At 39.8% G+C, this 27,632-nt stretch overlaps 3 protein-coding genes and 1 pseudogene across 8 annotated transcripts; 3 read left to right on the plus strand and 1 right to left on the minus strand.

Moving 5' to 3' along the window:
- Positions 1-228: 228 nt before the first annotated feature.
- LOC148100301 (nuclear factor 7, brain-like) lies at positions 229-1,796 on the plus strand. The gene has a single exon (XM_087849373.1). The coding sequence runs from the start codon at positions 337-339 to the stop codon at positions 1,783-1,785; it is 1,449 nt and encodes a 482-aa protein (XP_087705499.1). The 5' UTR covers positions 229-336; the 3' UTR covers positions 1,786-1,796.
- Positions 1,797-4,559: 2,763 nt separating this feature from the next.
- Positions 4,560-6,102, minus strand: LOC148100302 (uncharacterized; annotated as a pseudogene).
- A 4,020-nt stretch (positions 6,103-10,122) lies between these two features.
- LOC148100303 (uncharacterized) lies at positions 10,123-12,794 on the plus strand. Its single transcript, XM_087849388.1, has 2 exons — positions 10,123-11,168; positions 11,361-12,794. Exons 1-2 carry the CDS (start codon positions 10,269-10,271, stop codon positions 12,474-12,476), a joined length of 2,016 nt encoding a protein of 671 aa, XP_087705514.1. The 5' UTR covers positions 10,123-10,268; the 3' UTR covers positions 12,477-12,794.
- A 7,985-nt stretch (positions 12,795-20,779) lies between these two features.
- Positions 20,780-26,286, plus strand: LOC148100304 (nuclear factor 7, brain-like). 6 transcript variants are annotated; one of them, XM_087849386.1, is made up of 4 exons: positions 20,780-21,377; positions 24,168-24,172; positions 24,389-24,956; positions 25,936-26,286. In XM_087849386.1, the coding sequence occupies exons 1-4, from the start codon at positions 20,880-20,882 to the stop codon at positions 26,284-26,286; spliced, it is 1,422 nt and encodes a 473-aa protein (XP_087705512.1). In that variant the 5' UTR covers positions 20,780-20,879. The 6 variants fall into 6 exon arrangements, with proteins under 6 accessions (XP_087705512.1, XP_087705511.1, XP_087705507.1 ...); XM_087849385.1 differs by lacking the exon at positions 24,168-24,172 and having other exon boundaries at positions 20,780-21,367; positions 24,374-24,956; XM_087849381.1 differs by having other exon boundaries at positions 20,780-21,068; positions 24,045-24,813; positions 25,793-26,286.
- The last annotated feature ends 1,346 nt before the right edge of the window (positions 26,287-27,632 follow it).

Here is a 27,632-nt window from a genome sequence, read left to right on the forward strand (position 1 = left end):
TCGTAGTCTAATCACAACATAGCATAGCTGAATTCTTATATAATAAATCATCTTCAGTTCCTTCTCCTTATTGAAATATCTGTTTGTGAAGCACAACCTGGAAACTGTCTGAATTACTGTGACAGCGCCCTCTAGCGAATACAAATATTATATGCACATTTCAGTTTACCACGTGACTGTGATTCGTGAAAATGAAAGTAAATTTCGACACTTTTAAACTGAGCTGAGACGCCATTACAGGGAGTCAGATCTCTGCTAAGAACACACGTTTGGAGGATTTTAATCAGAAAGTTCAAGAGACACTAATTTGGTGAGTTAAAAATACTTAACGATCAAATGGCTGAGAAACTCGGACTTGTTGAAAATTACCTGAGCTGCCATGTGTGTTCAGAGACTTTCAGAGATCCTGTGTCTCTGAGCTGCAGCCACAGCTTCTGTTCAAGCTGCCTGCAGAAATTCTGGGAACAAACTAAAAACAAAAACTGTCCCATTTGTAAAAGAAAATCTTCAAAGGATCTTCCTCGTGTGAACTTTGCTCTGAAAGAATTTGCTGATTCATTTGCTGGGAGACAGAAATCTGGATCATCTGAGACAGAAAAGGGAGAGAAGAAATTAACAGTGGTGTGCAGTAAACATGAGGAAGAGCCTAAACTGTTCTGTGTGGACGAGCAGAGAGCTGTGTGTCCTGTGTGTGAGTTTTCTCTCCACCAGAGTCACAAAGTGGTTCCTGTAGAAGAAGCAGTCAGTGACCTGAAGGAGCAGCTGAAATCTGACTTAAAGTCTCTGCAGGACAAGAGGAACAAATACAAACAAGTGGAGGAAACATACAATGAAATGATTCAACACTCCAAGAAGCAGCTGTTGTCCACAGAGAGGCAGATCAGAGCAGAGTTCAAGAAGCTCCAGCAGTTCCTGAAAGAGGAAGAGGAGTCCAGACTGGCAGCTCTGAGGGAGGAAGAGGAGCAGAAGGGGAGGACTATCAGCAGAGAGATGAAGATGATTGAGGAGCAGATCTCCTCTCTGTCAGACAGCATCTCTGCTGTTGAAGGAGAGCTGCAGAAACACAGCGTGCCATTCCTCAGCAGTTATAAAGACACTCAGAGCAGAGCCAGAGCCCAGAGCTCAGTGTCAGATCCACAGCTGGTCTCAGGAGCACTGATAGATGTGGCCAAACACCTGGGCAACCTGTCCTTCAGAGTGTGGGAGAAGATGAAGGAGAATGTCCACTTCAGTCCTGTCATTCTGGACCCAAACACTGCAAGTCGCCGTCTCTATCTGTCTGATGATCTGACCAGTGTGAGGAATGGAGACAGAAAGCAGCAGCTTCCTAATAATCCAGAGAGAAACACTTATAGTGTCACTGTTTTTGGCTCTGAGGGCTTCAGCTCAGGGAAACACAGCTGGGAGGTGGAGGTGGGAGACCATCCTGTCTGGGTTATAGGTTTAAGTAAAGAGTCAGTTGACAGGAAGGGAGAGGTTTTGTCTTCACCTCAATATGGAATCTGGTGTTTAAGGCATAAAAGTGGAAAGTATACTAATGGTGTTGGTCAGACTGTGACAGTGAAGAAGAGTCTCCAGAGGATCAGAGTCCAGCTGGACTATGACAGGGGGGAGGTGTCCTTCTATGACCCTGAAGACATGACTCACATCTGCACTCACAGAGACACTTTCACTGAGAAACTCTTCCCATATTTTGGTATTGGAGAGGCAGGAGACGCCAAAACCTCTGATATCAAAATCTGTCAGACTGAGATTTCTCTGAAAACTGCAACGAGGTCTCTGTGAACTTTTCTTCTCTTGTCTCATCCTTTTAGTTACAGCTTGTTTTGTGGTTGTTTGTTTTTCAATTTAGGCAACTCCTGTTTTCATTTATGTGAGAAATTGCAGAAAGAAAGATTAGTATCTGAAGCATTTTATACAATGTGATAAAAATCATTTTCAAAACACAGTAAAGTTAAATGATAAAAGTAATTTTTGTTTTGTTTTCTTTCAAATTCAGTTTGAAGGTCCTTAAAACTTTATATTTATTTCTTCTTTTTTTGGTTGATTTTTTCCTTTTTTGACAAATATATAGCAGTTTCAAGTCATTGGGTGTTCATGAAACAGTTTTTAAACATTTAAACAGTGCGAAGTTGAACATACTTCCATGTGTCAGACATTGATGAACAAGCACTGATAAATGTCACTTTCCTTTCCTTCATCAGTTATTTAGATCCATATCAGCTAATAACAGCATCGTGACAATTTGTGTTTTAATGGTTTCAAAATGATAAATAGACTTGACTCATAAATAATCCTAATGTCTGCTTTTAATACTTAACTGTCAGTGATTCATTTAAGTGATTTGTTTCATTTAAATGTGTTTCTTATAGCATGTTCTCCATTACGTTGCAAAATAAACCAAACTGTGTAGGTTGTCATAATAATTCAGCCATGTTTTTCTTTAAAATGTGTCATTGCAGAATAATGTTGACTGTCTGACATTTATTCAGTTGTATTCATACAAACTAAAGTTAATTCTTTCTTTTTAGATTGTTCCTAAGTTCTGTGTAAATTGCTTTGTCAGATACAGACACTGTTTTCTTTGCTACTGACTGACCCGAAACATTTATTTCATAATTGTTGAACATTTGTACAGTTGGAGCTGCTGTTTGTTCCAGTGTGTTTCTGTGAACTCCCACTTCATATTCCAGATCACATCAGCACATTCAGGATTTAGTCTCGTTAACTGTGGATTTCCTGTTTTTCACCTGCAGAGCAAATATGATGAAAATGTCGGAAACACGAGTTCACTGATTACCTGGATTATTTTCTGTCAATAAAAAATATCAAAGTCTGGCTGCGTTTTGATTTGTGTATAAACATCGAAGGAAATTTGATCTCTTAATTTTTATTGTTTAATACTTACTGTATTCAAACTGTCCTTTTATTGGTAACACATTAACACATCTTGTTGAAGTTAGAGAAACACGTGCATCACCTAAGAGAATAAAGCGAAACTCTGAAGAATCAGAGAATTTAAGGATTAATATTATTATACAGAAGAAATCCAAAGTGGCAATAAGAGACAAAAAGGAAAGTAGAAAAAGAAGAGAAATGCTGGAGTGAGTTTGGAAAGACACCCTGTGAAGACTGGAGATAGAAGACAGCAGAAGTTCAGAGTTTAATGATGCTTTAACTAAAAGACAGAAAGGCAGAAGAGTTCATGTTCAAATCAAGAGGACAACACTGCATGTAGTTTATGTGTATTACTGCAGTTAGTTAGTTTATCTAACTAAGACACTTCACCCGTTGCCTACTGGTGGTGGTCAGAGGGCCCGGTGGCGCCAGCCTCGCCTCTGTTAGTGCGCCCCAGGGCAGCTGTGGCTACAATGTAGCTTGCAATCACCAGTGTGTGAATGTGTGTGTGAATGTGTGTGTGAATGGGTGAATGACTGAATGTAGTGTGAAGCGCTTTGGGGTCTTTAGGGACTAGAAAAGTGCTATACAAATGCAGGCCATTTAGGTTTTTTTTATTAGTTTCAGTCTTTTTAATTATTATTGTATGGAGCGCATATGTCAGATGCACGATTTACAAAACTCACTGTACACTGAAAAAAAAAGTTCTTTCAATTTACTTGATTTTATTGTGTACATCGGTCCCACATAATATGAATAAGTATGATTGACTTAATTTTCCACTTTCCCTCAAGTAATTAATGCTTGTCAAATCAAAGTATTTTATTTACATCAGATTACTTAAAAAAAAATCATGTTTGATGTACTAATATTAATCTGTTATCATAATATCAATGTATTGCATAATGTCAATATATTTTAATATTTAACACCAACTTATTTTTATTTGCCAGTGGTACGCAATGATATTATGTAATGTAAACACATTGCAATTATGTTCCTGCAACACAACTTATGGCTTTAAATCCTACTTAATTTTTTCAATTGAAATATTAACTGATCATTATTGACAAAAAAGGCAAAGACTGAGTGCTACTGAACAATTCACCTTTATTAAACTGTAACAGCAGTGAAAGCAGCAATTCTGCCATGAACAAGTCAAAAATCACATCCATATAAACTTGTTAACACATTTTTAAAGATAGCCTGCAGAAATAACTAAAAGAAAAAGTTAGTTTGAGAATATATTTGCAAATACTTCACAAAAAACTGACCTTAGCAGCAAATAAAAGAAAGTGCTTATAGATGATCCTGTCATCTCTTACATATAACATTTGTATTAATTACACAATTGAAAATGTAAACTAAATTAAGACTACCTAAAAAAAAGCAACACGCTTTTATGAATAAACATATTTACACAAATATAACTTGTGTATTATTTGACAACAGTTTCAGCTTCTATACAAGTATTTACCTGTACAAGATTTCAACTAAGTTGAGCCTTAAATGACATTGTTACATAACTAATACCAAACACCTACATGAATTTTAATCTTCATTTTAAACATGTAAGCAGGACATTAAGGTTGACTTAGAACATATTGCTAAAAATCATCAGTAAAAATTTCTTACAACATGATACCAAAAGGAAAAAATCATCCTGCATTGCAGTCACATGAGGGGAAAGCAATAAAAACATAAGCAGTATAACGTTACTGAACACAAAATGAAAAACTGCAAAGAATTGCAGAAGTGCAGTCTTTGACTTCTCAATGAAACAGATGGTTTTTGAAAGCAAGAACTTTAGAGAGTTTAGCTCCATCCAGTTCCATGAAAACCTTCTGGAAAACGTCAAAGTTGTAGCGAAGGTCAGCAGGGTAGGCAAGGTTTAATGCATACATGACTCCAAATAGCATTATCACAGCAAATGCTACATTATCCAAATTCTTCGCCACCCTGATGCCTGCGAGGACAACTCTTGTTCATCTGCTGAAGCTTGCTCTTTAAGAAGATAAATTCGAACAGTGGTGTCTTCAACAGTCTCACTGATGGCACGTTCTTCCATGCCCTGTAAAAAAAAAAAAAAAAAAAAGCCATGTTAGTCATTTCATGCCAAGTAAGTAATATGACACACTGTGGAAAGTCCGAAAAAAAAAAAAAAACACCAAAAAAAAAAAAAAAAAACCCCAAAAAAACACAAGTACATACCACAAACTCCCGGATAAGCATGCCAGCGTCTTCATGTAGATACACACTCCCTTGACAGACGCAGCATCAACATCTTCACACTGAAATGAAATGTATGTAATTAGCATCTTCATTCAGCCCTTGTCCTTCATTTAAGTTTTAATAGTGTACTTTACATGAATGTTTTTAAAGTAAAAGCACACAAATTAATAATAGGTTTAATGGCAATTAATAATAAGTTGACAAAGTGAAGGTTAAAAAAACAAGCAGATGTAAAAATACAATATGCGAGAATTTATCAAGGGAAAACATTTGAAATTCAGGCTTTATCACTTACATTATCCATTTATGCCACAATTCTTTTCAGTATTAGTCCAAGCTCTCCTCTTCTGTTGACCAACTTCACCAGGTTGTCCAAGTGGAGAGCCAGCTGAGCCACGAACTTTGTCTGAGGGGGGATGGTGGCAATTCTCTTAAACTCAGCGTTGATCTGAAAACATGAGCACAGAGGAATGAGCTTCAAAGGTTTAATACCTGGAAGAAGGCCACAATCACTCATGCTGAAGAAATGGGCTGTCAAATAACAACTGTGCCTTAACCCATTTTAGGCTAATACCACAAAAACACCGTGTATGAGGCAAACCTTACCTCATGGAAATCAAATGGAGCAGGCCATCTTGCCATGAAACCATTGGTGCATCACGAACATCTTCATGTCTTCTGTATGAAAAAGTCTTTTCCATCTTGAGTTTCACCAACTCTGTTACTCTTTTTTTATGTCCATGTGGTGGGCTTTGGCATGTCAATAGCTTTAAGAGTCCCTTTGTCTGCTACTTCTGAAATTGAGGTGAGGTTAAGAAACTCATTCCCAAACAAGGAATCCATAAACTGAAGTCTGCCCTGAAGACAACACTGTCTCTTGACTTCAACGATGAGATCCTTAGTTGATTCAGGCGCTCCATTAGAGAGTGAGCCTTTGACAGGTTCCGTCAGCCAAAACTTCTTTAGGACCATAGGACTCTGTAGGCAAAAAAGAATTACATATTCAGAAAGAATCATTTCAGTTTAGTTTTCATAAAGCTATCCATACCCAATAGTCAAAGTTATAAAGATCAGACATAAAAAAAGAAGAATTTATCTAATGAAATACATGCGACTGAACCTATTACACTTATATGAACACCTTTTATTTCTATATGCCTTTTTAAAGTCACAATGTGGACTGATCCAATCTCATAGTCAACCAATGGATAAGTATCAAGAGTGAAATGAGAGTGAATATTCTTGATGATACTGGGCTGAGCTCAAAAGCTCTGTCGTGCTCTCTGTACCAGCCACCAAGCTCTCTCACAATGTAGAATATGCTGTGATACAATGCAGATATGGTTTTTCAGTGTTCTGGCAATCCACCTGCTGCCCTTTGGGCCAGTACCATTCCCTTTCTATAAGTTATACTCTTTATGTCACACACTGTCCAAGGTCGACATCTAGAATGTCAGGGAATATGTACCCAATGACTTAAGCTATCTCCTCTTTAAGTCTTTAACTCTTTAAATCCACAAGAAAGGCCGATACAGCTGAGCTCTCTAATTCAGAATTGCCAAGAGATGGGGAGTTTAGATGGTAAGCGATCATCATCTGATGTTTTGACTTCTGTAATGATAAAGGTAAAAATTCCACCATCACAAAAAACATTAATTTTAATTGAAAAAAGGTATTCCAGTCCAGAAGAGCATCAATGGTTTCTTTAAAGTACCAATCTTTCTCTCATTTATACATAATGTTTTAAGAAGCAGCTCACATATGTTCTACACAAAGTAGGAAAAAAAAAAAAGGGGGGGGGGGGGGGGGGGGAGAGAGAGAGAAGGGTCCTAATTTTTGTTAGGACGATGTTGGAAAATTCACAATACATCACTTAATAAGACATACTCTGTTGAACAAACTTATCTCCTTGTAGATATCTGCTGTATTATTTGGGCTTGACCAATAGAATAGTCAAATAAGTGACACTTCACCTAAAACAATGACTAAATGGAAAAATGATTTGGCATTTATGGGCACAGGTTCTTAAACCCACGTCTAAGGTGGCAGGATCCTTATTATAACTTGAGTGCGTGTCAGCAGCAAGAATTAGGGTATGGCACTGTGGGGCTCCCAGCTTCTTAAACTCCAACGGTTACAGCCGGACTAATTAGCCACTGTAGCCATAATTAGCATGAGTAACACAAACACTATTGCGCTCTCTCAGTGACGTTTTAACTTGCTAAGCCACCAAAAACGTCAGTGCTCTCTGTCACATGCATAAATTCCATATCTGACCGACAACAGCTGCAATTTGATACTATTTTTCAGTTTTAGCCACAAAGCTAATACCAACTTTAGCTAGCACTGTAAAAACAACATGTAGATGCATTACAGATTACTTTTCATATAGCATGCACTACAACAATTCTGTGAAAACGTACCCAACTAAAACAAATGTATTTAAATTACTTACCTTCTCAGTATGCCTGACTCAGTGCCAAAGGTTGCATGTGACTGGACAGTCTTCCAGAATCTGGCGGTCAATTGCGCTCTCCTTAAATTATGTTGTTGTCTTATTGGATAAGACTCTAGGTCTTATTATCCAATCATATTTAGTTGTTGTCTTTGAATATATTGCATCATTTCCGGTTGTGGTCAAACATGATTACAATGGTTTTATTATTATAATTTAGTCACTTTAAATCAATGCAAAAAAATGAGTAGTCTCAGTATTGTTTATAATCAAGTAAATGGTACTTTATTTAATCATGTAAATAAGAGAAACATGAAAGGCTTGCGTAGCATTAACAAAATTCATTTGTGCAAATTCAAAAGCCTGCCAATTCCCATTTTTTCAGTGTAGGCTTAACTAGGTAAGCTTATTCTTACTGTTATAACAAACAGAACTTTTAACAAATGTGTTTTTTTTATTGCAGGGAATAGGTAAGGTTAAAGTTTAACAACAAACACTGAGCCTCACGTTTGATATTCGCAGACAACATGGAAAAACGTGGATCCAAACACTGTCTCACAGCCTTTTTGATTAAAATACCTCATATAGCACTAAATCTGGTACCTGAACACATCTTCATTTTTGACATATTTATGGCTGTGATGAACCAGCATCTCTCTCATGTGTTTTAATACCTGTGACATCAGAATCAATCAGAATCAGAATATTTTATTGATCCTTAGGGAAATGATGTGGGTTACAGTTGCTCTCGTACAGTGACAATAAGAAAAACAGAAACAAAAAAAACCCCAAAACAAAAACAGAATAGATGATTAGAAATACAATATGTCAAGATATAAGGAATAGCACAATATATAAAAATCAGCAAATAATAAATATCCAGGGTTGACAGATGCGATTATAAATAAATATCCAGAAAATAGACAGCAACATTACCAAGCAGGAAGGAGCATGTGCAAAAGGATGTAACTATTGCAGTGTTTACAGTGTGTTAGATGGAGGAGTTGTACAGGGAGATGGCCACAGGAAGGAATGATTTCCTGAGTCGTTCAGTGGCGCTTTTTGGTAATCTCAGTCTCTCACTGAACGTGCTCCTGTGGCTAGCCAGCATGTCATGGAGTGGGTGGAAGGTATTGTCCAACATTGTCTTTATCTTGGACAACATTCGCCTCTCTGACACCGCCTTAAGAGAGTCAAGCTCCATACCCACAACATTACTGGCCTTGTGGATCAGTTTATTGAGTCTGTTGGCATCAGCAATGCTCAACCTGCTGCCCCAGCATCCAACAGCATAGAGGATAGCTCTGGCCACAACAGACTCATAGAAAGTTCTGAGCATTGCCCGATAGATGTTGAAGGACCTCAGCCGCCTCAGAAAATAGAGACGACACTGGCCCTTCCTGTAAAGTGCAGTGGTGTTTTTGACCGAGTCAAATTTATTGTTTATGTGTACTCCGAGATATTTATAGTCCTCCACAATGTCCACGTTGACCCTCTTGAGTGTCAAAGGGGTAAAAGGTTTCCCGGTATTCCTAAAATCCACAATTAATTCCTTGGTCATGAGTCTGCACACAGACGTCGTGTTGAACAGATGGCGCTATGGTGAGGTCAGAATAACTAAGAGCTGATTACACTCAAAACTGAGACTTTTTTTTATCTGCCTTGAAAGTTAAATGTTGCTACGAGGGGCTTCATAGTGGAGGCAAAAGTGATGCTCAGATAAAGACAAACAAGGAGCCAAAGGAAGGAGGCAGCTGCAGGTCTCTCTCTTAAGGATCTAACACAAGATAAGCTCATACAGTGGCAATTAAACGTTATTAAAATAGCAAATAGCTTTTATCAATGTGGTTGGTTTTAAGGTTGATTTAAAAATTTGCATGTTTTTCTAAACACAAGAGAGTTCAACTTATTTCAATATATAACAAAGAAAATGAAGATATCATTTTTTCATTGTTAAAAATCGCGCAGTTAGAAGTAAACTGTGTGTCGAAAACATTAATAGATCAGGTCACCTGCTGGTTTGAAATACTCTCCTTCCTACCTTATTATAAGTAATCAACAGGGGCACAGGCAATAATCTCGGAGTGGGCAAAAAGACCTGATAGAGGCGGATGGAAGTGAAGTGAGCGTGGAAAATAAAGGTTTTCTACCACAGAGAAGGGCTTTTGAGTAAGTGATGAAAATGTTTTTTGGGTAAATGAAGAGGGATGAATCATAATAAATTTAAATGAATATATTTTTAAATAATTTCTATTTTATTATTTCTAAATATGAATTTAATTGTAAAACTCTGGCAGCCTGTTCTTTGTGGGCGGGATCTATTTTCAATGAGCCAATATGGAACGTTGTGGAGGGCGGGGCCTGTTTCAAACATGAAAGGCAAGAGAATGGGGCCATGACGTCAGAAAATCTGACAGCCTGTTCTTTGTGGGCGGGACCTATCGTCAATTCACCAATAGCGAACGTTATTGTGGGCGGGGCCTGTTTCAAACATGAAAGGCAAGAGAATCAGGCCATGACGTCACAGTCAACTCAAGTCCTTAAACAGCCAGCTGAAACTGCACACTAGACAAGCACGTTTCTTACCTACAGTCACGAGCGATTCACTAGATGAACTTTTGTTCTGCTACCCTCAGTCAAATCTGAATATCTGATTTATTGTAACACTGCAGCTTTGTTTTAAATGTCAAAAATGAGCAACCAGAAAGGAAAACCACAATTTATGTGCACTCTGCCAAAAAGTACACTGGATGACCTCATTAAGGTTAGGAAAGCCTTCCAAAACACTCTGTCTGAATATCAGCTTTTAAAAGAGGATACAAAGGAAGCTAGACAGCTAATCAAACAGCTGATGGCCCAAATTTCACTGATGCGTGCCAAGCTGGACCAATATGAGATCCAAGCTGGAGAACTCACTGATGAGTCAGTGTCACGCAAAGTGCAAATGAGGAGCACCACTAACGAAAAAGGGGCTCAGGCTTGTTCAGATCAGGAAAAGACCAGCATCTTTGACCTTGAGATGAACCGTCTGGAAGAGCAGCTTCAGCAGAGGGACAGCGAAATCCTGATCCTCAAACAGGACAAGGACAGTCTGTCTGCCGAGCTTGCACAGCTTCAGAAAGGCAAGGAAGAAAAAATTATGTGCACTCTGCCAAAAAGTGTTCTGGACAAACTTACTCAGGTTAGGAAAGCCTTTCGAAACACTCTGTCGGAAAATCAACTTTTAAAAGAGGATTCAAAGACAGCCAGACAGCAAGTCAAACAGCTGTTGGCCCAAATTTCACTGATGCATACCAAGCTGGAACAATATGGGATCCAAGCTGGAGAAGAAACAGAGGAACAGACTTGTTCAGATCAGGAAAAGACCAGTATCTTTGACCTTGAGATGAACCGTCTGAAAGAGCAGCTCAGGCAGAGGGACAGTGAAATCCTGATCCTGAAACAGGAGAAGGACGGTCTGTCTGCCGAGCTCGCAAAGATTCAGAAACACGAGGCCCCTCTGAAAGAAACTCAGTGGAATCAGAAAACACAGACAGAAAATCTGGAGGAAGAAAAAGAGAAAGTCCTGGAAGACCAGAAACTGGTGAAGGACACAAAAGAAATGCAGAACAAACTGGACACGCAGAGAAAAGAATTAGCGGAAGCTAAGACGGAGACAAAAGACACGGCAACCCCAGAGTCCTCCTCATTAGAAATGCAGGAGGTGAATCAGAGCGCCGAGAAGAGCGGAGTCAACACGAAAACACAGACAGAAAATTTGGAGGTAGAAAAAGAGAAAGTCCTGGAAGATCAGAAACTGGTGAAGGACACAAAAGAAATGCAGAACAAACTGGACACGCAGAGAAAAGAATTAGCGGAGGCTAAGACGGAGATAGAAGACACGGCAACTCCAGAGTCCTCCTCATTAGAAATGCAGGAGGTGAATCAGAGCGCTGAGAAGAGCGGAGTCAACACGAAAACACAGACAGAAAATCTGGAGGAAGAAAAAGAGAAAGTCCTGGAAGATCAGAAACTGGTGAAGGACACAAAAGAAATGCAGAACAAACTGGACACGCAGAGAAAAGAATTAGCGGAGGCTAAGACGGAGATAGAAGACACGGCAACCCCAGAGTCCTCCTCATTAGAAATGCAGGAGGTGAATCAGAGCGCTGAGAAGGGCGGAGTCAACACGAAAACACTGAACATGGGGGAAAAGTTGTGTGTTCACAGAGTTATTCAGTTGGTGGTTTCACAGGCCATAGAAAAAGTCTCTTCTAAATACAAGCTCTTCACAGAGCGCCTGACTCCTGACTGCATCAGCGATCGCCTGATTGAGAGAATCTGGCCTGAAATTCAGCTGAAACATTTGGACCTATCCCCAAAAAGGCTGAAAAAGATACACAAGGCCATTCTCAAGGATCTGTGCCAAACACACAACTGCAAGGAAAAAGATCTGATTTTTAATCTGAGGGAACAACTTGATAATATCACAGTCCCAACCTTCACCAAACACCTGTTGGCTTTACCAAGACGAGTACTCAGTGTCTCTAAAAACAGGGAAGAGTACAAAGAAGTGGTGAAAAATTTCACTAAAGATCTGGTAATGCACGCTATGAGTCGAGAAAATGAGACAGCGACATGGCATCCAGGAACATCAGATTTCATTATGCAGAGGCTTTCCAATAAGATCTGGAACAAAATCTTGTCCAAATCCTACAAAATGTCCTTAGAGAACATTGAACAGCTCAGCCTGACGGTGTACAACGAACTCCATGACAGGTGGCCTTCTCCAGTCTTCTTAATGAAGTCAAACAACCCAGTGGTTGACGAAGTAATCGTCAAAACCTTCAAAACACATGCCAAACCGAGGAGCCAAAATGTCATCGTTAGGGCTTTCTCATGTGCACGCTAAAATTGAACTGAAACGTGCATGTGATTATGTGACAAAACTCTGAAACTGGCTTAAAATATGCATTTACATTGGGCAATCTAAATTTACTTTTAAAACCAGAGTGGTTAAAAAATAACCACTCTTCTCTTCCCAACTTCCTTCCCTCATCACCAACTGGCCGAGGCAGATGGCCACCCCATCCCAGAGCCTGGTTCTGCCGCAGGTTTCTCTCTTTTAAAAGTGAGTTTTTCTTTCCCACTGTCGCCAAAGTGCTTGCTCTAGGGGGTTGGAGTTTTGGTGCATTATTGTAGGGTCTTCACCTTACAATATAAAGCACCATGAGGGAAGTGTTGTTGGGGTTTGGTGTTGTTTCCTAACTCAAAATGTCCAATTACAACAGGACATTTTGAGTTGAGAAACAGCACCAAACCACTAAACAAAAGAAAATAAAAATTAATAATAAAAAAGATCAAATTTAATATATTTGTGCTTTGTTCTATTTGCTTTAAATTTGCTAAGAATGTCATATCAGATTAAAATTGTGTGTCTCAATATCATGTATTATAGCATCATTGTGTAGGCCAATTTGAAGTGGATGTCATAGTAATGTCTTTATGTACGTATGTACAAACCAGTGGTGAAAAACACAGGAGATACGCAAAGAATAACCAGTGTTTGAGGTTCCAGATCCCCAGAATTGATACTTTCACCGAATGGTCTTTTCTGTCTGCCAGTGTGTCATGCAGTTTTCAAGATTAAAGACCTTGGCAAAGAAAAAAGGTTCCCCACTCCAGCCCTTGGGAATCCATATACCCTTCAATATTACTTTCAGACAAATTTTTTTTTTTTTTTTTTGCCTGTCCCATTTGGTTCTTTAGCCGTTGGAAATGTTGTCTGAAGACCAACAAGGATACCCAATGGATTTATTTAGCCAAATGGATCATCATGGCATTGCCGTATTGTTCCATTTGATCGACCTTTGTTTTTATTATTTATTTTATTTTATTTTCAGTTGTTACAGACGGGACAGACATGAGTGAGGGATAGGAAAGGGAGAAAGAAAGAGGAATGAAAAGAAAAACAGAAGGGGAGAGGGACAGTGAGAAAGGGGGAAAAAAAATATCTCCGGGATCACCTGTTGAGAGAAAAAGAATAGAAAACAAGCAAAAAAAACAAAACAAAACAACATACTAAACAACACCATCGCATTAATCTAGCTAAGTGTAAACAGCAGTAAATACTAAATATTGAATGTTGTTGTGCAGCACGCAGGACAGACAGCGCACAATGTGCTTTGAAGTAGCAGCCAAGAAAGGTGTGATTTAAGTCTACGAACATTGAACACCCGTGTGCACACCTGTGTGGATCGGCGCGCTTGTATTCAAATGGTTTCCCCTTGTAATGGTCTGCAAGAGGATGTAGACAGCCATAGCCCTGTCCCCCAGGGCATGAAGCAGGCATGGAGGAGATCCAGGCCCCAGACATCCAGAGGCCCCAGAGTGCAAGAGCCCAAGGAGGACCACCGGAGTGGCATCCGTGCCACCTTCATGGGAAGTGCTGAGGATCCCCAGACGAGGGGTCACCCAGTAGCCACCGGGCAGAAGCTAGAGGGGGCTGCACCGGCGTGCCCGCCGGCTTCGCCGGCAGCCAGCTGTGCCAGAGTGAACCGAGCCACAGGCACAGAGGCTGGAGGCCCGAGGGCCCTCCGCGCCCCGGAAGAGGCCTGACCGAGCAACCTGGTACATACCTGAGCGCCCAGCCCCAGACACCAAGAACCAACAATGCACCGACCCCTGAGGGCATCAGTCACCGGCAGGGAGTGTGGTGAGGGGAGATAGGCCTCCACACTTTGGAGGGCCTGGGAGTTCCCAGAGAGGTGGAGTCTAAGACCCGACCTGACATATAGACACAGACAAACAGGCACACACAGACACAGACATACATTCCCACCCTCATGCACACATATACAAACACTCAGCACTCACCCAACATAGGAATAAACGTAAATGGACATGTACACACAATCACACTCCCCAAACATACTCTATACCCCGGGTCCAGGTATCCTCGCCCCCAGAGGGGGAAACGGCACCCAGACCCAAGAGATGTTACCCTTCCCTCCAGGGTGGAGGCAAGCAGACCGCCCCAGGCTCCGCAGCAGCAGGGAGGCCAATCGGACAGCCAGCATCTCTTCCCAGCCCCCCCGCCCCGATGGCTAGTAGAGAACGGGGGTGTGTTAAGACCCCATACCCTCCTCCTCCCGCTCAAGTGTAGTGTTGCTGCGTGTTGCTCTAAAGTGTATTTAAAACAAGGGAGAGCATGGTGCTGCTGCCAGAGAGCAGCAGGTGTTAGCACGGCCCCTCCCGAGAACCCTCAATGTCTACATGGATTTAAAATTGAGAGGTGGGCACCGGCGCCAGAGGTAGGTTTGAATACACAGACCGTCTACTGGACGCCGTTAACGTGCCCACCCCAAGGCCCTACCTGTGTGGGTGGGTGTGGTGGAGCGGGAAGAGGGAGGTAGCCGGGGATGGGGAGGAAAAGAAGGGAGGGGAGGATGCCCCTCCCTAGGGCTAGTAGGCACCCCCGTCCTCTGGTATCCACCAAGGCAAGGGAGCCCAGGCCCATCCAGACTGGGGCCTACGGCAGCAGCACCGCCAAGCCCCACAGGACCCGGGGCAGCCCACCCTACCCCACCGCAGAGGAAACTGTACCCACCCCAACATTCAATCATCTCCCAGACTACACAAGACAACAGACACCCAGGTTAAGTTTATTCTCCACCTCTCCTATGTCTCTCCCCCACCTGCAGAGTGGACTCCTGCAAGGATGGAACAACCTCCCTGCCAGTTGAAGAGCCCCCCGGTTGGGCCGATGCACAAGAGGCCCCCTTCGCCAGGGCTGAGCCCCCGTGCACCCACCCGCCCACAACCTCGGCGACACACCGACGAGGACCGAAGCCCCCAAGGCCCAGCCAGAGCCCCAGCACGGAGGCGAAGCACCCCTGAACCCCAAACCCCCACGCCTGCCCCGGATCCACTCAGGGGCAGCCAGGCCACCAGGCCAGTAACCTACGTCCGTTTGCACAGACCATCCTCCAGCCCCGCTGCACGCAGCCACGAGGAGAACAACCTCTGAGAGCGACCAGAGCCACTAACCAGGTTATGAACACAACCCCCGGGTTAAGCCCTCCAGGGATAACGTCTCTAGGGGTCCTCCAGGTGCCCTAAGCCCATCCCAACCTCCACATCAACCACAATAGCCAAGGCGGGACCAAACCACGACCCCCTACCCCCGCTAGGTGATGGAGCCGATTAAAGGAGCCCAGAGGGATTGATCTAATGTGGTGGCAGAGGCTATATCGAGACTAATGTGATCTATTAGATAGTTTCTATATTGGCTAGAATTAAGATTATTTTTATTTTTCCAGTTCATGAGGACTGTTTTCTTGGCGATGCATAGGGCAGTAAAAACCATGTGGACTGTATTAGTTTCTGTAGTGACATCATCCAAATTTCCCAACAAGCATACTAAAGGGGAGGTTGGAATTTTACATTTCAGACACTTTGATAAGTCTTCACATATCTCGTGCCAAAACTTCTGCACTGGTGGACAGAACCAAAGAGCGTGGATGTAATTGTCTGGTGTATTGCCTTGACAGTGTGAGCAGTTGTTGGCAGACAACAATTAATTATTTTAAATTTTAGTAAAAAGCCTTCAACCTGGTTTTATTTAGATTTATTTAGATTGTGTTCACTGACACATCTGAATTAAAAACTGATGAACAGGATTTAAAAGGAGGGAGCGATGGACACTGAGCAGCAGATCAGTCCGTGTAGAAACAGGACATAAGTTTAAGGGATGGGGGGGATAATTTGATTGTGATCATTTTTGATCTGACTCAGTTGGTGCTGGCTTCTCTCCTGGACACATATTTCCCTTACAGGTCGCTGATGTAGAATAGAATAGAATTTTATTAATATCTATGGGAAGGTCCATTTATTGTTCATTCTTCAGGATGTGGTTTCTGTGTCTGTTCCTTTTATCGTCACATGCAGCTCAACTTTAAAAAGCAGTGCAGCTGCATGGTTGCACATGATTGTTTCCTATTGTGATGGCTGCAGTTACAGCCACAGATTTTGGGTAATATCTGCCAAACATCACAGGGCTACAATAGAGACTTATACATACCGCTACACTAATGAAGGGCTGCACAATCAATCATGTAGATTCCTGATCTATTATGTTAAATGACATCAGTGCCATTTCAGTCCTAACTGTGCAGCCCTGATCAATAATATGAATGGAAACTGGTTCTTCTTTACACTGATGAACTGCTGATGTCTCTGACTGGATTGTCTGTTTGATTTGACACTTAAGTTATTGTGTAGTTACATTAGAACCATCAATCTGCCACCAGTGTGTGATTGTGCTTTATTTTGTAAATGGACTGGTACTTACATGATACTTTTGTATTATATTTGCACATTTTAAGTACATTTTACTACAAGCCTCACTTACCCATTCACACTCTATGCCTGTGCACTTTTATCCTAACATGCACACACACTCACACAGTCATCAGGGTAAAATCAGTGTTCAGTATCTTGCAGGAGGAGGAGACAGGATTGAACTACTGACTCTCTAATTAGTAGATGACTCACTGACACAAAGACTCACCATCCCTTTGAATAACTGCACCCTTGCTGACGCTCATTCACTCGTTGAAGTGCCTCTGATAAAGTAGGTCTTACAGACGGTGACCATCTGAAGCTGAAGAAAAAGAGTAGAAGAACTCAGGTTAGTGATGTGAGAGTGAATGAATAGTGGCATTGTAAAGCGCTTTGGGTGCCTTGAAAAGCGCTATATAAATCCAATCCATTATTAAACAGGTGGTGAATGCTGTGATTTACTAGGATTTTATGATGCTCATGCTTTTTTTTCTTACACCACCAGTTATGATTCATTCCTGGGTCAGATTCATGTAAACTAAAGAAACATCAAAATAATTAAAAGATACAGGTTACACGGAAAAAAAAAAAAAAGGTTTTCTAATACACACACGGGGCGATCGTGGCTCAAGAGTTGGGAGGTTGCCTTGCAATCGGAAGGTTGCCGGTTCGAGCCCCGGCTTGGACAGTCTCGGTCGTTGTGTCCTTGGGCAAGACACTTCACCCGTTGCCTACTGGTGGTGGTCAGAGGGCCTGGTGGCGCCAGTGTCCGAAAGCCTCGCCTCTGTCAGTGCGCCCCAGGGTGGCTGTGGCTACAATGTAGCTTGCCATCACGAATGTGTGGATGACTGGTTGTGTAAAGTGCTTTGGGGTCCTTAGGGACTAGTAAAGCGCTATACAAATACAGGCTATTTACCATTACATTACACGATTAAATTCAATGCTATATTTTAAATATATTTTTACAACAGAGACACATTATGCATAGAAAAGAAAATGTAATTCATATTAGATTTTTGTTAGTTGTTTTTTTTTTCGGGTTTACAAGCAGTTAACAGAAAAACAATGGACCTCTGAGAATAGGAGCTAAAAATGATTGAATATATATATCAGTTTAGACAAAGTCGTAGCATAATTTATATAGTCACACTTAAAATTTCACCTCAATTTCACATGGTTCTTCTTTAGCATGGAATTTTCCTTTGACATCTATAACAAAGAAATGGCGACATCTAGTGGGGACTGAGTCAAATGATAGGTTCATTACTATCAGTTTCACCCATTACAGAGAAAATAAAACTTACTTCTTTATCACAACGCAGATACGTTTGTATGCTGGGATCTGAACTGACGAACTGACCATGAGTGGATTATAACTGAAAAGGACTTTGTTTTGGTGAGTTCACCTATAAACTAAACTAAAATATCTGAAAATCAGTGGAAATGACTGAGAAACTTGCAATCATTGAAAATTTCCTGAGCTGCCATGTGTGTTCAGAGACTTTCAGAGATCCCGTGGATCACAGATCCTGTGATCCTTCCTTGGTTTCATTGAAAACCAAAGAAACTTTTTCAACTGAAAATCTTGTGAGCCACTCGAGTTTTTGTAAAAAAAACTTTTGCTTTTTATATTCTTGTTTCTTTTAAATTAATATTTTCAGACTGTTTCTGATGTTGTTCATGTAAATATTTTGATAATTTTAAAATCTGAATGATGATTTCTTTCCTTTTCAAAGTTGTTGAGTGTGAACAGTAAACTGTGACACTTTTTAAAAGAAGGATTAATGATTAAACTTGTGTCACATCAGCAAGAGTCAACTTTAAAGCTACAAGATCTTAATTTTCCTGATTGTCAGCATCTTGTTTTCAGTTAAATAACATTTTATAGTAACACATCTACTTTAAAGTTTTCCAAATTCAAAGAAACGACTTCTAAGTTCTGAAACTGTCTCATCAGTGTAACTAAGATTGATTTGATTAAAAATCGTCTTTCTTGTGTTATTTTTAACTGCAATCAGCAGCAGACGTCGCTTAATGTTTGAATGATTTCTGGATCTTCTGATGATTTATAATCAGGTTTTAAATTTGATTTTGAAACTTCAATGTTATTCTTTAACTGGTTTCTTTGATTATTGAAAATCACAAAATGTGTCTGTGAAGTGAAAAAAATCAAATTCAGTGATTCTGTTGTTGTTGTGTTTGACTGAAAATCAGCTTTTTAGACACATTCAGTCATTAGTTTAGTTTTATTTAACATGGAAACTCACTTTCATTGTTCTTTTTATATTTAACTGACTCCTTAGAATAAAAGATTATTTGCTTCTGTTGGTTTGTAAATATTCTTGTTGTGCTGAAGCTGTTTTCTTGAAATAATCATAATCAGATTTTATAAAATTCAGTTTATTTTAAGCAACTACATTTAAAATTTTTATTTTTATTTTCAGACCTGCATTCACATTTAACCTCAACTCTCTTAAACTGCATATTAGAGAAGACTTGTGCAGTTTGTTTTGATGGAGTCACTGATTCTCACTTTGGTCTGATCCTCAGTGTGAAACATTACCAGGCAGAAATCAAATGTAATCATGGATAAAGTTTACATTCTCACACCTGATCTGCATCTTTATAAACTCTAACTTATGTTGTTTAACAGTAAATTTAAAGCTGCAGAGATGTTTGATGAAGGTCCAACTTTATAATATTGGTATTTATTTGTATATTATATTTACTCACAAGACAAAGTTCATATTTTCTTCTCTGGTAAAAATGTTTTTCCAACATTTTATTTCCACTTTCTCACATTTTTATTATATATGACTCATTACATGTTAGTTGTGCCGTTACTCAATAAGTAAAGCAAAAACACTTTTCTCAGTTCATCTCTAAAAACTGCAAATACACAAATAAAACATTTTTTTCTTTAGTATTTCCATAAACTTTGGCTCTAAATACATCATTTGTTATGCGTTTGGAGATTTAAAGTCAGTAAGATAATTAATATAGCAAGAAGGTAGATTATTAATTAAAAACTAATAAAACTTTATTTATCCTCTTTGCAGACTGAATCTTGTTTTTCAGTCCTGAGCACAGACCTGCTGACATGTTGGAGAAGCAAACAAAGTATTTGTTTAGTCAGTCTGCCCTGAGCCATAGTCTTTGTGACACTTTTTATACTTTATTCATATTTTTAAAATTTGTTTATGTAACCAGATAAGGGGCAGAAAAGTGATGATGGTACTAAGGGTCTGCACCATAGCTTCTTCCTTTGACTATAAACATCACAGCAGTTATTCTAACATGTTGCTGAGGTATAACAAGGCACAGCACTAAAATGAATGTGCATCAATACAAACTCACCAGAGCAGTTTGGTTCATGCTAAATGTCTGAACTCAACTCTGCTTCAAAGTTAGTGAATTCTCCCTCTAACAACACATTAGACTCATCAGTTTCAATTATGTACATTTTTATAAACGTATCTAGCATGACTCATTTCATCACAGCAGCACACAGAGGACAAAAGACACCGGCCCTGGTTCCTGTCACAGCTGGGATTTCATCCTGCTTTCATCCTGACGGGCCGTCGTAGTCTAATCACAACATAGCATAGCTGAATTCTTATATAATAAATCATCTTCAGTTCCTTCTCCTTATTGAAATATCTGTTTAGTTTTAAAAAAAAACACTTAGAGAAGTCAACGATTTTTCAATTTTCACTCTTGTGTTTTTTGTGAAGCACAACCTGGAAACTATCTGAATTACTATGACAGCGCCCTCTAGCGAATACAAATATTATATGCACATTTCAGTTTAACACGTGATTCGTGAAAATGAAAGTAAATTTCGACACTTTTAAACAGAGCTGAGACGCCATTACAGGGAGTCAGATTTCTGCTAAGAACACACGTTTGGAGGATTTTAATCAGAAAGTTCAAGAGACACTAATTTGGTGAGTTAAAAATACTTAAAGCTCAAATGGCTGAGAAAGTCAGACTTTTGGAAAATTTCCTGAGCTGCCATGTGTGTTCAGAGACTTTCAGAGATCCTGTGTCTCTGAGCTGCAACCACAGCTTCTGTTCAAGCTGCCTGCAGAAATTCTGGGAACAAACTAAAAACAAAAACTGTCCCATTTGTAAAAGAAAATCTTCAAAGGATGATCCAGATGTGAACTTTTCTCTGAAAGAACTTGCTGATTCATTTGCTGGGAGACAGAAATCTGGATCATCTGAGAAAGGAAAGGGAGAGAAAAAATTAACAGTGGTGTGCAGTAAACATGAGGAAGTGCCTGAACTGTTCTGTGTGGACGAGCAGAGAGCTGTGTGTCCTGTGTGTGAGTTTTCTCTCCACCAGAGTCACAAAGTGGTTCCTGTAGAAGAAGCAGTCAGTGACCTGAAGGAGCAGCTGAAATCTGACTTAAAGTCTCTGCAGGACAAGAGGAACAAATACAAACAAGTGGAGGAAACATACAATGAAGTGAGTGAAGAGTGATACAGTGGTTGACGAAGTAATCGTCAAAACCTTCAAAACACATGCTAAACTGAAGAGTCAAAATGTCATCCTTAGGGCTTTCTCATGTGCACGCTAAAATTCAACTGAAACGTGCATGTGATTATGTGACAAAAGTCTGAAACTGGCTTAAAATATGCATTTACATTGGGCAATCTAAATTTAATTTTAAAACCAGAGTGGTTAAAAAATAACCACTCTTCTCTTCCCAACTTCCTTCCCTCATCACCAACTGGCCGAGTCAGATGGCCACCCCATCCCAGAGCCTGGTTCTGCCACAGGTTTCTTAACTGAAAATGTCCAATTACAACAGGACATTTTGAGTTGAGAAACAGCACCAAACCACTAAACAAAAGGAAATAAAAATTAATAATAAAAAAGATCAAATTTAATATATTTGTGTTTTGTTCTATTTGCTTTAAATTTGCTAAGAATGTCATATCAGATTAGAATTGTGTGTCTCAATATCATGTATCATAGCATCATTGTGTAGGCCAATTTGAAGTGGATGTCATAGTAATGTCTTTCTGTACGTGTGTACAAACCAGTGGTGAAAAACACAGGAGATACGCAAAGAATAACCGGTGTTTGAGGTTCCAGATCCCCAGAATTGATATTTTCACTGAACTGTCTTTTCTGTCTGCCAGTGTGTCATGCAGTTTTCAAGATTAAAGACCTTGGCAAAGAAAAAAGGTTCCCCACTCCAGCTCTTGGGAATCCATATACCCTTCATGTCAATATTACTTTCAGACAACAATTAATTATTTTAAATTTTAGTAAAAAGCTTTCAACCTGGTTTTATTTAGATTTATTTAGATTGTGTTCACTGACACATCTGAATTCAAACTGATAAACAGGAATTAAAAGGAGGGAGCGATGGACACTGAGCAGCAGATCAGTCCGTGTAGAAACAGGACATAAGTTTAAGGCACAGGGGAGATAATTTGATTGTGATCATTTTTGATCTGACTCAGTGGTGCTGGCTTCTCTCCCGGACACATCTTTCCCTTACATGCAGGTCACTGATCTAGAATAGAATAGAATAGAATAGAATAGAATAGAATAGAATAGAATAGAATAGAATTTTATTAATCTCTATGGGAAGGTCCATTTATTGTTCATTCTTCAGGATGTGGTTTCTGTGTCTGTTCCTTTTATCCTCACATGCAGCTCAACTTTAAAAAGCAGTGCAGCTGCATGGTTGCAGATGATTGTTTCCTATTGTGATGGCTGCAGTTACAGCCACAGATTTTGGGTAATATCTGCCAAACATCACAGGGCTACAATAGAGACTTATACATACCGCTACACTAATGAAGGGCTGCACAATCAATCATGTAGATTCCTGATCTATTATGTTAAATGACATCAGTGCCATTTCAGTCCTAACTGTGCAGCCCTGATCAATAATCTGAATGGAAACTGGTTCTTCTTTACACTGATGAACTGCTGATGTCTCTGACTGGATTGTCTGTTTGATTTGACACTTAAGTTATTGTGTAGTTACATTAGAACCATCAATCTGCCACCAGTGTGTGATTGTGCTTTATTTTGTAAATGGACTGGTACTTACATGGTACTTTTGTATTATATTTGCACATTTTAAGTACATTTTACTAGAAGCCTCACTTACCCATTCACACTCTATGCCTGTGCACTTTTATCCTAACATGCACACACACTCACACAGTCATCAGGGTAAAATCAGGGTTCAGTATCTTGCAGGAGGAGGAGACAGGATTGAACTGCTGACTCTCTGATTAGTAGTTGACTCACTGACACAAAGACTCACCATCCCTTTGAGTAACTGCACCCTTGCTGAAACTCATTCACTCATTGAAGTGTCTCTGATAAAGTAGGTCTTACAGACGGTGACCATCTGAAGCTGAAAAAAAGAGTAGAAGAACTCAGGTTAGTGATGTGAAAACCTCTGATGTCACAAATCTGTCAAAGAAGTGGTGAATGCTGTGATTTACTAGGATTTTATGATGCTCATGTTTTTTTTTCTTACACCACCAGTTATGATTAATTCATGGGTCAGACTCATGTAAACTAAAGAAACATTAAAGGAACTAAAGAAAAAAAAGGTTTTAACACATTACATGAGTAAATTCAATGTTATTTTTTAAATATATTTTTTAAATATAAATTTATATAGTCGCACTTAAAATTTCACCTCAATTTCACATGGTTCTTCTTTAGCATGGAATTTTCCTTTGACATCTATAACAAAGAAATGGCAACATCTAGTGGGGACTGAGTGAAATGATAGGTTCATTACTATCAGTTCCACCCATTACAGAGAAAATAAAACTTAATTCTTTATCACAACGCAGATACGTTTGTATGCTGGGATCTGAACTGACGAACTGACAGTGAGTGGATTATAACTGAAAAGGACTTTGTTTTGGTGAGTTCACCTATAAACTAAACTAAAATATCTGAAAATCAGTGGAAATGACTGTGAAACTTGCAATCGTTGAAAACTATCTGAGCTGCCATGTGTGTTCAGAGACTTTCAGAGATCCTGTGTCTCTGAGCTGCAGCCACAGCTTCTGTTCAAGCTGCCTGCAGAAATTCTGGGAACAAATTACAAACAAAAACTGTCCCATTTGTAAAAGAAAATCTTTAAAGGATCAAACATCAATTAATTTTTCTCTCAAAGAACTTGCTGACTTCTTTGCTAAGAGGCAGAGTGAGAGCTCACCTGAAACAGAAAAAGAAAACGAGGAAGAGAAGGAGGAAGAGAAGGAGGAGGTGGTGTGTGATAAACATCCAGACGTCCCTTACTGGTTCTGTGAGGATGAAGACAGAGCTGTGTGTCCTGTGTGTGAGTTTTCTCTCCACCAGAGTCACAAAGTGGTTCCTGTAGAAGAAGCAGTCAGTGACCTGAAGGAGCAGCTGAAATCTGACTTAAAGTCTCTGCAGGACAAGAGGAACAAATACAAACATGTGGAGGAAACATACAATGAAATGAGGGAACACATGAAGAAGCAGCTGTTGTCCACAGAGAGGCAGATCAGAGCAGAGTTCAACAAGCTCCAGCAGTTCCTGAAAGAGGAAGAGGAGTCCAGACTGGCAGCTCTGAGGGAGGAAGAGGAGCAGAAGGGGAGGACTATCAGCAGAGAGATGAAGATGATTGAGGAGCAGATCTCCTCTCTGTCAGACAGCATCTCTGCTGTTGAAGAAGAGCTGCAGAAACACAGCGTGCCATTCCTCAGCAGTTATAAAGACACTCAGAGCAGAGCCAGAGCCCAGAGCTCAGTGTCAGATCCACAGCTGGTCTCAGGAGCACTGATAGATGTGGCCAAACACCTGGGCAACCTGTCCTTCAGAGTGTGGGAGAAGATGAAGGAGAAGGTCCACTTCAGTCCTGTCATTCTGGACCCAAACACAGCACACTGCTGTCTCTATCTGTCTGATGATCTGACCAGTGTGAAACATGGAGACACATGGCAGCAGCTTCCTGATAATCCAGAGAGAAAAACAAAGTATGCCACTGTTTTTGGCTCTGAGGGCTTCAGTTCAGGAAAACACAGCTGGGAGGTGGAGGTGGGAGACCATCCTGACTGGGTTATAGGTTTAGTTAAAGAGTCAGTTGAGAGGAAGGGACAGTGTTCTGCTTTACCAAAAAATGGAATCTGGTGTTTATTGCATCACAGTGGAAAATACAATAATGGTGATGGTCAGACTGTGAAAGTGAAGAAGAGTCTCCAGAGGATCAGAGTCCAGCTGGACTATGACAGGGGGGAGGTGTCCTTCTATGACCCTGAGGACATGACTCTGATCTACACTCACAGAGACACTTTCACTGAGAAACTCTTCCCGTATTTCGGTGTTGGAGAGGCAGGAGACGCCAAAACCTCTGATATCAAAATCTGTCAGACTGAGATTTGATTGTAAAGCGAGTCTTTATTTTAACTGTTTTGTTTTTTTCTTGTTGTTTGTTTCTATGTTTGTTTTTTTTAAGTCCAGGAGCAGCTTAATTTTAGTGAAATTATTCATCAAATTTTTTAACTTCATTATCAGGTTTTATTTTATTTTGTTGAATTAATGAAACTATTAGCAATTCATTGAAAACCAAAGAAACTTTTTCAAGTGAAAATCTTGTGAGCCACTCGAGTTTCTGTAAAAAAAAAAACCTTTGGATTTTTATATTCTTGTTTCTTTTAAATTAATATTTTCAGACTATTTCTGATGTTATTCATGTAAATATTTTGATAATTTTAAAATCTGAATGATGATTTCTTTGCTTTTCAAAGTTGTTGAGTGTGAACAGTAAACTGTGACACTTCTTAAAAGAAGGATTAATGATTAAACTTGTGTCACATCAGCAAGAGTCAACTTTAAAACTACAAGATCTTAATTATCCTGAATATCAGCATCTTGTTTTCTGTCTGATGATCTGACCAGTGTGAGGAATGGAGACACATGGCAGAAGCTTCCTAATAATCCAGAGAGAAACACTTATTATGCCAATGTTTTTGGTTCTGAGGGTTTCAGTTCAGGGAAACACAGCTGGGAGGTGGAAGTGGGAGACCATCCTGACTGGGTTATAGGTTTAGCTAAAGAGTCTGTTGAAAGGAAGGGAGAGTGTTCTGTTTCACCAAAAAATGGAATCTGGTGTTTATGGCATAAAAGTGGAAAATACACTAATGGTGATGGTCAGACTGTGACAGTGAAGAAGAGTCTCCAGAGGATCAGAGTCCAGCTGGACTATGACAGGGGGGAGGTGTCCTTCTATGACCCTGAAGACATGACTCACATCTGCACTCACAGAGACACTTTCACTGAGAAACTCTTCCCATATTTCAATGTTGGAAAGTCAGGAGACGCCAAAACCTCTGATATCAAAATCTGTCAGACTGAGATTTGATTGTAAAGCGAATCTTTATTTTCACCGTTTTGTTCTTTTGTTGTTTGTTTCTATGTTTGTTTTTTAAGTCCAGCAGCAGCTTAATTTTAGTGAAATTATTAATCAAATTGTTTAACTTCATTATCAGGTTTTATTATATTTTGTTGAATTCATGAAACTATTAGCAATTCATTGAAAACCAAAGAAACTTTTTCAAGTGAAAATCTTGTGAGCCACTCGAGTTTCTGTAAAAAAAAAAAAAAAACGTTTCATTTTTATATTTTTGTTTCTTTTAAATTAATATTTTCAGACTATTTCTGATGTTGTTCATGTAAATATTTTGATAATTTTAAAATCTGAATGATGATGATTTCTTTCCTTTTCAAAGTTGTTGAGTGTGAACAGTAAACTGTGACACTTTCACGGCTAGACGGTCCTCACCGGTCGCCTTGCTAATTTTTGTTGTGTTTGTGTGTACTTTGTGGTGTTCTCCTCTCCATCCGGTGCATGTGTGTTCGTATGCGGGAACGTGTACTTCCGGAAGCCGTGGCACTGAACGGCAGCTGACCCGGGGGGAGTATCCTCAGCTGGAATCGTCGCACCTGTGCTTAATCACTTCACCGGTTACTACTAATCCGAAACAGACCTATTTAACGGTGCGGTCGAGTCACAACCAACGCTGGAACGTTGAGCTAAACCGGGTAGCGTAGTCGCGATTGGCATACCTAGTTTGTGAAGGAGAGAGAACGTTTTCGTTACTGTGTGTGTGTTTTTCTCATCTGCCTCCAGGATCCAGGGATCGGAGGAGGAGCGGGCACAAGGAGTTGTTTTGGATTGTCACTGCATTTTCACCACGGGGAGAAACCACTGTATCACTGCACTGCCCTTTTGGATTACAGACTCGAACTGTTGACTTATTTATTCACTGTCACTCTGCAAGGAATCTCGCACCCGAATCCTTTAACCCAATTCACCATGACAGACACTTCTTAAAAGAAGGATTAATGATTAAACTTGTGTCACATCAGCAAGAGTCAACTTTAAAACTACAAGATCTTAATTTTCCTGATTGTCAGCATCTTGTTTTCAGTTAAATAACATTTTATAGTAACACATCTACTTTAAAGTTTTCCAAATTCAAAGAAATGACTTCTAAGTTCTGAAACTGTCTCATCAGTGTAAATAAGATTGATTGGATTAAAAATCGTCTTTCTTGTGTTATTTTTAACTGCAATCACCAGCAGACGTCTCTTAACGTTTGAATGATTTCTGGATCTTCTGATGATTTATAATCAGGTTTTAAATTTGACTTTGAAACTTCAATGTTATTCTTTAACTGGTTTCTTTGATTATTGAAAATCACAAAA

The sequence above is a fragment of the Neolamprologus brichardi genome, chromosome 12 (genome assembly GCF_056152115.1).
Source record: "Neolamprologus brichardi isolate AB-2024 chromosome 12, ASM5615211v1, whole genome shotgun sequence".
Classification (NCBI taxonomy): domain Eukaryota; kingdom Metazoa; phylum Chordata; class Actinopteri; order Cichliformes; family Cichlidae; genus Neolamprologus; species Neolamprologus brichardi.